This window comes from Diabrotica virgifera, chromosome 3 (genome assembly GCF_917563875.1).
Source record: "Diabrotica virgifera virgifera chromosome 3, PGI_DIABVI_V3a".
NCBI lineage: Eukaryota > Metazoa > Arthropoda > Insecta > Coleoptera > Chrysomelidae > Diabrotica > Diabrotica virgifera.
Genome location: NC_065445.1, coordinates 228,642,885 through 228,655,528, shown reverse-complemented (window position 1 = coordinate 228,655,528; position 12,644 = coordinate 228,642,885). Strand labels below are relative to the sequence as shown.

Sequence of the window (12,644 nt, the reverse complement as noted above, 5' to 3'; positions counted from 1 at the left end):
TATAATGTCATAATTTATCGCCTTTTTTACTTCACTTTCTATGGACAAAATCGACAAATTGTTAGGACGTTCTTGCGTCATATACTTGATCGGAAATTATTTTCATGACTATTTTAAATTCTTGACATTTTCGAAAATGACCTTTCAGCGGACACGTTGGTTGGCAACTGGGAGGCACAAATAAATGCGCAAAGCAATATCAAAATTAGGGAAAATATCTTTCAATCCACTCTTTTTTAAATATTTAGATATGTCAATTATTGGTGATTGGTGATTTTATTGTGGTATCCAAATGAACATTTAAGTGAATGCATTCATGTATGAATTATGTAGGTATCTATTAGTGCAGCCAGTGAGGGTATTTGGCTCCGAATTCCATCCTACTGCATCAATTTACTTGATATTTTCACTGTAAGTAAGGAATAATAGCTCAAGAAACAAAGTCTACGCTATATCCTTTGACGCTTTAAACTCAGGGGTGGTTCTCACCCGTTCTCGAGGGTGGAAATTTTTTTTATCAAACTAACACCGGAAGTGGCCAGAGAACCTAATTCTAAGCAATAACTGTTGTATAATTTTTTTTTGAAAACTCAATACTTTTTGAGTTATTCGTGGTTAAAAATTTGCCATTTTCATTGAAAAATTACACTTTTCGGAGACTGTTTTTGGGAATACATACCATAAAAAGTGTGGATCTAACGAAAAAAACTATATAAAACATTTTTGTAGTTTATGAAAAATCAGAGAGATTCATTTTTTCATAAATCTTCTAGTTTTAATAAAAAAAAGAGATGGTAGGTGTAAGGTAATTTTTTTGGTGCATCCTCAAATCGGTGTGTTCAACTTAAAATAACAGAGAAATAGTCGATTTTAGGGGTATAATGCTACGAATACCTTTTGTAGTGCTTGAAAAGACCTTTAAAACGAGAACTGTTAAATGTCGGTTACATTCAAACTAAGCGAGATATGGTGCAAAAAACTTATGACTAATATATTTTAAGGAAAAATGAGAAGTATATTTAACCCCTCATACACCAAAATTTAAATGCATCATTTTTCTTCTAGAATACCTTCTACTATAGTGTTATTTCTATATTCAAAAAGTTGGACGGGTTTAAAATGAATGATTTTTGAAAAGAATAAGATCAAATTATAGAGCGCATTTTTAAATTTTCTTAAAAATCTTCCTTTTTCTCCATGTAATTCGAAAGTGATAAAAGATACGTAAAAAAATACCTTACAAAAATGTAGGTTTTCTTTTAGATAACAATTTTATTTTTCTTCCATTACTGTATCTCATTATCATTTTCGAGTACATAGAGAAAAAGGAAGATTAAAACAAAATTTAAAATGCTCTATAATTTGATATTATTTTTTTCAAAAACCATACATTTTAAACCCGTCCAACTTGTTGAACATAGAAATACCACTATAGTTAAAAAAATTGTAGAAGCAAAACGATGCATTTAAATCTGGTGGATGAGGGATTAAAATATACATACTTCGCATTTTATCTTAAAATAAATTAGTCATCCTTTTTTGTTGCACCATATCTCGCTTAGTTTGAATGTAATCGAAATTTAACAGTGCGGTCGTTTTAAAGGTCTTTTCAGGCAGTACTTACAAAAGAAATTGATAGCATTATACCCTTAAAATCGACCATTTCTCTGTTATTAAGTTGAACACACCCATTTGAGCATGCACAAAAAAATTTCTTTTCACCTACCATATCTCTTTTTATGTTATCAGCAGAAGACTTATGAAGGAACGAATATCTTTGATTTTTCATAAGCTACAAAAATGTTTTATATAGTTTTTTTCGTTAGATGCATAATTTTTAAGGTATTCGCAAAAAACCGTCCGAAAAGGCGACATTTTTAAATGAAAATGGCAAATTTTCAACCACGAATAACCCAAAAGGATTCAGTTTAAAAAAATTATAGAACAGTGCGCCCGCCGTCTTTGCGGTGCTCTGCCGGCGGCTCAATAATCCCTAAATTTACGACTTCTGTACTTTTTGAATGAATAGTGTTAAGCAAATGCAATTTGTTTTCTAGAAATTAATTCCCACTTATATTCCATTGATGGATGTACGATGTACTTAAATGTCATTCGATTTTAATTTTTATATACTACAAATATTTTTTGTACAGTATTTTTGCCGCCTTCTCATAATTTGCCGCCCTAGGCAACTGCCTATATTGCCTAATGGATAAAGCAGCCCTTCTTGGTGAAAAAGGTTCGTTATCCTCTTTATTTTTTTATATCTTATACTGTCCGACCTTACGCTTTCTTTAGTTCTGTAAACGTTTCCTTAATTAAACGTAACGTTGCCTAAGTCTGTTTGATTAACATTTAAGACTTATTGTTTTTACGTATTTAACTTTTGTAGTTTGATCTGCGTGTAATTTTGTTCCGGGCATCAATAAAATGTTTCTGAATGATTTTTTCTTCAATCCTCTTTTGATTTATACACTCTGGTAGTGGAGAATTTTGGTTGATCATCATCATTCAATCTTCGCTTGTCCACTGCTGGACATAGATCTCCCTCATAATTTTCCATATATTTCGACCTTGTGACTCTTGCATCCAGTTTCTATGACAACGTGTTAGATCGTCAGTCCAACGTGTTGGTGGACGACCTCTGCTTCGATATGTATCATCTCTTGGTCTCCATTGCAGTATCCGCTTTATCCATCTGCAGTCTGTCTTTTGAACCACGTGACCTGCCCAGTTCTATTTCAGTGTTGCTATAATAGTCCAGAAAGCCACTGCGCATCCGCTAGGAAAAATATTCTAATTCGGATTTTTTGCACAATCTTACTCAAAAAGGACTCCTTTTAACGAATTTACATGTTGCCTGGACCAAAAGGTGGTCAAAAATTTTTTAAACGTTTTTTTTTGTTTTTTCCCAATATTATTTTTTTTTGCATGGAAAAAAGTTTTTTTAGGTTTTTTTGATCATTCTAAACAGAAAAGGTCTTTAGTGACTTTTCTCTAAAAATTATAGTTTTTGACATATAAGCGATTAAAAATTGAAAAATTGCGAAATCGGCCATTTTTAACCCTCAACAACTATGTGAAAAACTGAAAATTTGAATATTACCAAGGTAGGTAGATATTCTTTAAACATCGATTGATGAAATCCCGAAGAGTTTTTTGCAATACAATATTCAAAACTCTTTTGTTTTTTAATTGCTAATCAAGCGTGCGCGACACTATTTTCCACCGACTATGGTGCAAATGAAAGGAATAAATTCGTTATTTCGTAAACCGGCGACTTTAAGGAAAAATTCCGAAACAGATCGATTTTTATTTTTAAGTTATGATATTGTGGCATATATGGTATACTAGTGACGTCATCCGTCTGGGCGTGATGACGTAATCTATGATTTTTTTAAATGAGAATAGGGGTCGTGTGGTAGCTCATTTGAAAGGTTCTTTAATTTTCTATTCAGTAATGTAAACATTTACATAATTATTTATACAGGGTGTCCTTCTACTTCTTTTTTGTCAAATAATTTAATTTAATAAAAAAATTTTGGACACCCTGTATAAATAATTATGTAAATGTTTATATTACTGAATAGAGAATTGAAGAACCTTTCAAATGAGCTAGCACACGATCCCTATTCTCATTTAAAAAAATCATCGATTACGTCATCACGTCCAGATGGATGACGTCACTAGTATACGATATATGCCACAATATCATAACTTAAAAATAAAATCGACCTGTTTCGGGATTTTTCCCTAAGGTCGCCGGTTTACGAAATAACGAATTTATTCCTTTCATTTGCACCATACTGTCGGTGGAAAATACTGTCGCGCACGCTTGATTAGCAATTATAAAACAAAGGAGTTTTGAATATTGTATTGCAAAAAACTCTTCGGGATTTCATCAATCGATGTTTAAAGAATATCTACCTACCTTGGCAACATTCAAATTTTCAGTTTTCACATAGTTTTTGAGGGTTAAAAATGGCCAATTTCGCAATTTTTCAATTTTTAATCGCTTCTATGTCAAAAACTATCATTTTTAGAGAAAAGTTACTAAAGACCTTTTCTGTTTGGAATGATCCAAAAACCTAAAAAAAACTTTTTTCCATGCAAAAAAAAATAATTTTAGGAAAAAAACAAAAAAAAACGTTTAAAAAATTTTTGACCATTTTTTGGTCCCGGCAACATGCAAATTTGTTAAAATGAGTCCCTTTTGAGTAAGATTGTGCAAAAAATCCGAATCAGAATATTTTTCCTAGCGGATGCGCAGTGGCTTTCTGGACTATAAGGTTTGTTCCAACTCGATACAAAACCGTTCTTGAACGGTTACGAATATGCGCAGTAACGAAAAATGTGTTACTGCGCAGAATTATTCGTTATTGCGCGTGCGCGTAACGATTCAAGAACGGTTTTGTATCGAGTTGAAACAAACCTATTCACTCTACTGCATCAGCCAGTCCTAATTTTTGTCGTAGCTGGAGGTTTGGTATCTTGTCTCGTAGTGAAACGCCCAGCATAGCACGCTCCATGCTCCATCGCCCTTTAAGACACACGGATCTTTTGCACTGTTCTCCTTGTCATGGTCATCATTTCCTCTCCGTAAGTCAACACTGGCAAAACGCACTGATTAAAGGTTTTTCTTTTAAAGCAAATTGGTACGTCAGACGATTTGAAAATATGGTTCGGCTTGCCGAAAACTATCCAAGTCAGTCTCATACGGTTTGGTCAGCTCATGAGGTCAGCTTCATAAGCTCAACCTAAACCAAACCAAAGCACACCTAGGAATTTTGTGCAGTAAGATGAATCGTCATGCAACTTTTTGCATTTGATTCAGGAGGGTGTCAGGAAAGTTTGTGAACTAAATTAATCTCCGCCAGATGAACACATTTTCGGCAGAAGTCGTTGAACACGAATTTCATCTAGGCGATGGACTCAAAGGTAGGGGAGAGTTGTACAAAACCGGGTACCACTCCAAAAACCGTCTGTATCTTTTGCTATGTGAGAGTAGCAAATGTTTGCTGCAGATTGAAATATTCTCAAATGACTTAAGTTTGATATGCCAATGCCAATTATTAAGAATATTCTTAGATTTTTAATTTTTTTTATTTTTATGAAAATATTGCAAAATACCCGGTTTTGTCCAACCGGTATGATAAAACCGGGTAGTAACTTAATTACCATGTAAAAATACTAATGGGCAGAAAATAAAATATTTATTAAAAGTATGTGAACAAAAATCGAAAAAATATGAACAGAAGTCACAAATAAAAACTTCATTTACATCATCATAGGCACTACAGGCGTCATAAGCCCATTTGGTGCAAGACACACATTTTATCCAGCCTTCCTTCGCATTATAATTTGAAAATAGTTAATTGTAATATAGACACGCATCGTCATTATTATCTTCTTCCTCCAAACTCTCCATAATTTTGTTTTTGGTGCAGCCCTTTTTACCACGTTTTTTCTTTTTCTTGTCCAGTTCATTTAGTTTTAATTTTTTTACGACTGGAGATTTTTTTTTTATTTTTCCTACTAGCTTTCTTACTAACTTCTTCAATAGAAGAAGCCACACGTTGTAGTTAACTAAAAGCAAAAAACCACTGCAGAAACTGGAAGTAACAAGAGATCTGATAAAATCGGGTACCCGGTTTTGTCGATTTTCGGACTACCCGGTTTTGTCAAACTCGTAAACAAGACATTAAATGTTATTTAAATTTTTAAATTATGATATAATATTCAAAATTTTTGGCCAAATTAAAGGTAATATACTAGGTTACATGTATTAAATTTTGAAATGGCCATTAGTTATTCATTAGAGGAGAAAACAGCTATCAACTTAACTTAAAAATCGTGTTTTCTGCATCAAAAAACAGGTGAGGTCTTACTGCTCCGGAACAGATTACTCAAATGAGGTAGAAATGAATATACACGACTGTTGGTGGTAAAGGGATACTAATTTTAACATTGTCTAATAGATAGCAGCAGACAGAAGAATTAAGGGGTACCCGGTTTATCAACCTACCCGGTTTTGTCCAACTCTCCCCTACCTGGTGCGCAGGGTGGAACTCGTTGCCTAGAGTTTTATGTTATAATCACCCAAAATCAGTCGATAACCATTACTCGGGTGGTTTTGGGGGTCGCTGGGCACGAATTGCATGTCTAATAGCATCTAATAGCAGCAGTATTATGTTCTAATCAAAATCAGTAAATAACCACTACTTGGGGGGTTTTGGTGATCACTGAGGACGATTTTCATGTCGGCGATGGTCTTCAAGTTACCTGGTGCCCATGATGGAACTCGTCGTCTGGAGTTTTATGCTATAATCATTCAAAATCAGTCAATAACCATTACTCGGGGGTTTTGGGGGCCGCTGAGCACGAATTTTATGTCGGCAATTATCTTTCAATTTACCTGGAGCCCAGGGTGAAACTCCTCGCCTGGAGTTTTATGTTATAATTTATAATTATTAAAATTCAGTAAATAACCACTACTCAGGGGTTTTAGGGGTCGCTGAATAAAAAATTTTCATTTTCATTAAACTATTTACCTCGGAGACCATCGTCGTCATGAAATTCGCGCTCAGTGACCAGCAAAACCTCCGAGTAATGGTTATTAACCGATTTTGAATAATTATACCATAAAACTAAATAATTATACCAGGTAATTTGAAGACCATCGCCGACATGAAATTCGTGCTCAGCGACCCCAAAAACCGCCGAGTAATGGTTATTGACTGATTTTGCTTATAACATAAAACTCAAGGCAACGAGTTCCACCATAGGCACCAGATACCTCCGAGATCATCGCCGACATGAAATTCGTATTCAGCGACCCACAAAACCCCTGAGTAATAGTTATTGACTGATTTTGAATGATTATAACCAAAACTCCAGGCAAGGAGGTCCATCCTGGGCAACAGGTACCTCGGAGACCATCGCCGTCATGAAGTTTGTGTTCAGCAACCCCCAAAACCTCCGAGTAATGGTTATCGACTGATTTTGAATTATTATAACATAAAACTCTAGGCGACGAGTTCAACCCTGGACACCAGGTATCTTGGACTCCATCGCTGAGATGAAATTCGTGTTCAACGACCTCCAAAACCCCCCAGTATAAAAATTGAACTCATGTCCGTCAGTATTTCCTGAGTTGTAAATTTTTCATTTGCCATCTCTGCGAGATGCACTTTGAATGCGTTTTTCTTATGGAAAATGTCATCTGCCAGAGATTATTTAGTTCACAAACTTTCCTGACACTCTCTTGAATCGAATGATATATGGTTTTAGATATATTTATTTTCATTTTTTTAATACTTGAAAAATATATTAATATTCAATCTGTATTGGTTTCTTAATAATTGTATATTTTTTAGAACGATCGGCATGGGACCAAATGTACGCTCTGGCTCGTTTACCAGGAGAAATTATGAGATACGATTTTATATCTTTTGCCATGGATGTAATAATTCTCTCACGTTTCCTGCCACTTAATTGGTTTATAGCAAAAACTCTTGAATTTGTATACATAGCTTTGAAATATTTCCAACCAATTTACTGGAAAGCTTTTCCGTCAACTGCTCCAGCAAATAGGGGATAATACATCAAGAGTCAAAGAAGACTAAGGGATGAAGACGTTGTTATTGAGATTGCTAATATTTTTTAAATATTAGTCATATCTGAATATCCAGAAATTATAATTAAATCTGATTTAAACTGTAAATAAACTCTGATAAACCTATTTGTTTTATTAATATTTACTTTACACAACCTAGAATCCTTGATCTTTTCGGATATGACTACATTTGAATTTCCTACATTTTTTCACCTACTCACTCTGTTTTCATTACTATTAAAATTAAAAATAAATTCTCAGCTATCAATATTTAATTAATTTTACTCCAAAATTTTAACATATATCAATACACCTAATATTCAAATCTAAATTTTCAATAGTTCAACATGTAGCAAACTTTTTACATTCAGACCTCTACAATCAAGAAAAATTTTTTGGTCACTTACCTCTCTTACAACTACATTTTCCTCATTTAATATCAGTTCTTATTCCATTCTATACTTCACACAATTTACAGATATTAATAGTATTTTCTTATTCTATTAATTAGTCTCCTGAAACATATGCAACCAACCATGTATTCAATTACAATAGTTTCTTACTCAACATATTATTACTCCATTAAAATACCATTACCATTTGTTTTTTAATACTTTTGGACAATTTCAACAATATTCATTCATCACAATATCACATTTACCACTCAGTTAATTTTGAAAAACAGTTTATGGCGTCACATAATGTATGAGCAGACTTTTGCTTTTAATTTCAGTTTGTCCTAATGAATGTATTACAACTCATTAACCTTTATTTACAAATTAGAACTCACAATAAACTTTTTAATACCTGCATATTTCAATATACCAATTAAAATTAAATAATAATTCTCTTTGTTAAAAATTTTTCGGATGACAAATGAAAAATTAACCTACCTTCCTTCGATATCTCGTCATACATTTCTGGCACCAAACTGTCTATAATAACTAGTTGGTCGTTAACCTCTCACTAGAACACAAATACCTACCTTGTGCAATTTTCGAGCAAGGATGAAATACATTCACATGTGATCTTTAAAATCTTAAGACATCGACTTAATGTCGACTACTTTTTAATATAGAATGTAACAATAATGTAATTTAGAGGTTTTTACACCTATTGAAGTGGCTAGTTACAATTACTTGTACACTGGACGTAAGTAACCACATTTTCTTATTTTTTTCAACCGTCAAAATTTCACTCTATTGCTTTTAAATCTTAGTGGTTCACTTATTTCCAGGTTTACACTGATGATGGTCAGTTTGACCGAAAACGTTTTGTACTTCCACTACCTTGTGGATAAATTTTAAGAATTTTAATAAATGTATATGCCTACATAGAACAGAAGTGTTTGTGTTTACTTCATTCCACGTTGTTATTGGGACCGTGCAAGTTCGGCAAAGCGACACCTGGTTTCTACGCTCAGCAACATTATTCGCACTTTCATAGCCACCTTTACTTTACAAGCCATGAAGTTGAAACTTGGCAACATTTAAGCGTAGACCGGTTAATTCTGACAGTTCTCATTTATTTTTAAATGTTTTTAAATAATATTCACTGTATTTACAGAAAAACTCAAACATTTTACAATATTTCGTGCTCCAAATTATAAAGAATATTAAAAGGTATGTATTAAGATGATTTTAGTTCAATATAATATATTTTTATATAATTTATTTTATAGTATAATATATTTTTATATAAACTTACGTGCATATAGAAATGCGTCCACTTAAATTTTTTGTCATTTTTGATGTCTTATATTTACTAAACCTGTTGGCCGATTCAAGTGATTTTTTTAATATGTTATAGCCTGATTCTTTAACAATACCGCTGTAATAATATTGTTGCTAAGCAGTTAATTTTTTATTGTATAACGGGCATTTATAAAATAGTGAAATTAAAACTCAACTATAGCCTCAGGTTTTCTTAACATTCTGTTTTTTATTCATTCGCTTATGTTGGATAATAAAAAAAAGTTAGCTACTTTAACAACTAGATAATATGTCTTTTATCAATACAGGGTGTTTCTAAATAAGTGCGACAAACTTTAAAGGGAAAGTAACAAAATTCAAAATTTTGACCCCTGTCAAAATTTTCAATGTATTTTAAATGTAATCATTTTTTTCGAATCTTGAAAAATCTAATAAGTATTTTTGAAAAATTTAAACGCAGAATGAAAGATTACTTTATCACCGAGGGCCCAAAGTCCCTTAGAATGAATATTCCATAGGGTGATGCGAACTTTGAAAAAAAAAGACAGTTTAATTCGTACACCCGGTATATATACAATGAAAATTTACTTATTTAGCAACAATATTATTACAGGGGTATTGTTAAAGAATCAGGCTATAACATATTAAAAAATCAATTTAAATCGGCCAACAGGTTCGGGAAATACGAGACATCAAAAATTACCAAATTTTTGAGGGGGCTGATTTCTATGCACGCAAGTTTATATAAATTTCTTTAAGTTTGGTATTTTACATACGGCATACCTACTTATAATTTTTGTTTTTGTAGATGCCAAGCCGTTGCTGTGTGCCAGAGTGCAAAAGCAATTACGATAGCAGTCTTAAAAAGAATGAACAACCAGAAAGCACTTTTTTATTTCCAAAGGATCCAAAGCTGCGAGAACTTTGGTTACAGTGTATCCACAGGAAAAATTTTGTTATTGGAACATCAGCGGTAGTATGTGCCAAACATTTTTATTCTGATGACATCGAGAGAGTTAGAGAATGGGTAGATAAGGAAGGCAACAAACATGTAGAGAAATTAACGAATCCTAAGTTAAAACCTTCTGCAGTTCCTCGCATTTTTCCAATTCAGGATGTTTCTAAATAAGTGCGAAAAACTTTAAAGGGAAAGGAACAAAATGCAAAATTTTGACACCTGTCAAAATTTTCAGTGTATTTTAAATGCAATCATTTTTTCGAATTCTGAGAAAACTAATAAGTATTTTTGAAAAATTTAAACGCTGAATGAAAGATTACTTTATTACCGAGGGCCGAAAGTCCCTTAGAATGAATGAAAGGTTGTTTTTGAATGACATATTTGAAACTAAAAGTCACACTAAATTTTCTTAATTTTTCGCCCCTGTAAGTTATTAAAATAAACATAGAAGTTTTCAGGGACTTTCGGCCCTCGGTCCTAACGTAATCTTTCATTCTGCGTTTAAATTTTTGAAAAATACTCATTAGTTTTCTTAGGATTCGAAAAAAATTAATCCCATGTATATTCTTGTTATTGGTTTTTTTTTGTATAATAAACGTTACTTACAAGGAAGTACTTTTAATTTTATTTTGTACAAACTTCTAATTAATAATATTTTCTTGTTCGACTCAAAAAATACTATAAATTTTACCATAATTTCTACTTTAAAATTGTGTTTTCAAAAGCGGTAGTCCGAAAGTCGGACTACGCACGTCATCAATTGCGATGTTGCCTTTTTCTCTTCATGGCTTGTAAAGTAAAGGTGGCTATGGTACGACGCTACCGGGAGTCAATTCTCGAGAATGATCGTTCCCTGAGCGTACACGCTCACGAACGGATGAAATTGAACGTATAGTTCCCGCAATCAGCCCTATTCTGTAACTTTTAACAAATCGAATCGAAATGACCAAGTCGAATCGTAATTACCCAAAATCGGAATGTTTGATATCTATCGCGTCATTTTTGTGTTTGGATTGGTATTCTGTAACTCATATCGTAATCGAAACCTCTGACTTCTATTTCACGCGGTTCTGAGGTGGTGGCAACCCCGCATTAACCAGAGAAATTATTGTTCTGTGACTGGATCTAAATTTAAAATTTGACACCGTTGCCATATCCTCAATGTTTTCATACTTTCTTCATACTATCCTCAAGTTTTGAAAAGTAAATAAAGTATTAGTGTAAATACTGGATGCAAAAAGCTCAAAAGAGGATAAATGGTTTTAAATTAAAGTTAATTAAAATTGATATAAAAAAAGATAAACTGATAAATAAAAAAGATAAGTGAAGATAAGAAGTATAAATGGTTTTAAATCAAAGATATTTAAATTGATGTTATTAATGCATTATTATTAATCTATAATTTAAAATCGATATTACTAATAATATGCAATCTTTAAGATTCGATTAGAGCTGAAATAACTGCTAAACAACTTTTCCCGAAAATGGCATCTTTTCTATAATTTGTTCAGACTACCCAAGTAGCAATTTGTCGACGCGACAACGTTGTCTACCGCGTGGCAACGTTTTGTTACAACGTTGTTATTGCCTAGAAGACGACCCAATTCTGCACTAATTTGGTGGACGATTTTTGAGTTATCTTGACGTTGCCTAGGCAACCTTAAGCGTTGCATAAGACAACTGAAGCGACTATAAAAAGTGCCTGCGTGCAATGGTTGCTCAAAGAGTCGGACTGGTTATGTTTTTTTACCTATATAAAAAGTAAACTATTTTGACATCATATCAGGTATTTAAATTTATATAATTACATAAATAAGGACTTAAACAAAATTACCTGATGTGAAATTTATAAACGCATCTCAGATTACCGTCAAATATGGATATTCCACCTTTAAAAAACACACGCGCTCATTTTTTACCACCTTTTTAACAAAAAATATGTAAATTTAAAAAATCTAATTTTAATATAAAAGCCAGAATTTATGTTAAAGATGTTTTGTATAAATTTAATGTATTGATGGTGCTTTTAAAGGTATTAGAAAATGCCTGCATTTTTTATATTTTGTGTTTTTATTTTCTTTACATCCCAAAAAAACTAAAATGGTGCATTAAACAACATTACCTTAAAATATACCTTATTCCCAACCATAGACGGATGAGACAACCGAGAAGTCCAATCGCCGACCAAACACGGCCTGGACCGACTATCCCAACCACTTTAGAACGCACTCTCCAGTGCAATGAAGTGCATCATTCTCCTTAACAGCGTTGCCACATTTAGTAGATATCTACTGTTTTGGTATATTTTTGATATTATCTAAAAAATTCTAGTAGGCAATGTTTTTTATTAGATGTTTGG

The 12,644-nt window shown here is 32.8% G+C and overlaps 2 protein-coding genes across 2 annotated transcripts in view; both read left to right on the top strand.

Moving 5' to 3' along the window:
• LOC126881571 (uncharacterized) overlaps positions 1-7,741 on the top strand; it is a 42,655-nt gene extending 34,914 nt beyond the window's left edge. Inside the window, exon 2 of the mRNA XM_050645894.1 lies at positions 7,377-7,741. Coding sequence (XP_050501851.1) covers positions 7,377-7,600 — 224 coding nt within the window. The 3' untranslated portion in view covers positions 7,601-7,741. The remainder of the gene's footprint in view (positions 1-7,376) is intronic.
• Positions 7,742-9,080: 1,339 nt separating this feature from the next.
• On the top strand, positions 9,081-10,496 carry LOC126882462 (THAP domain-containing protein 2-like). The gene is made up of 2 exons (XM_050647424.1): positions 9,081-9,237; positions 10,136-10,496. The coding sequence occupies exon 2, from the start codon at positions 10,136-10,138 to the stop codon at positions 10,454-10,456; it is 321 nt and encodes a 106-aa protein (XP_050503381.1). The 5' UTR covers positions 9,081-9,237; the 3' UTR covers positions 10,457-10,496.
• The last annotated feature ends 2,148 nt before the right edge of the window (positions 10,497-12,644 follow it).

What these genes read in the sequence shown, in the direction of transcription:
- LOC126882462 (XM_050647424.1), top strand. Translation starts at nt 10,136, where the DNA reads ATGCCAAGCCGTTGCTGTGTGCCAGAGTGCAAAAGCAATTACGATAGC.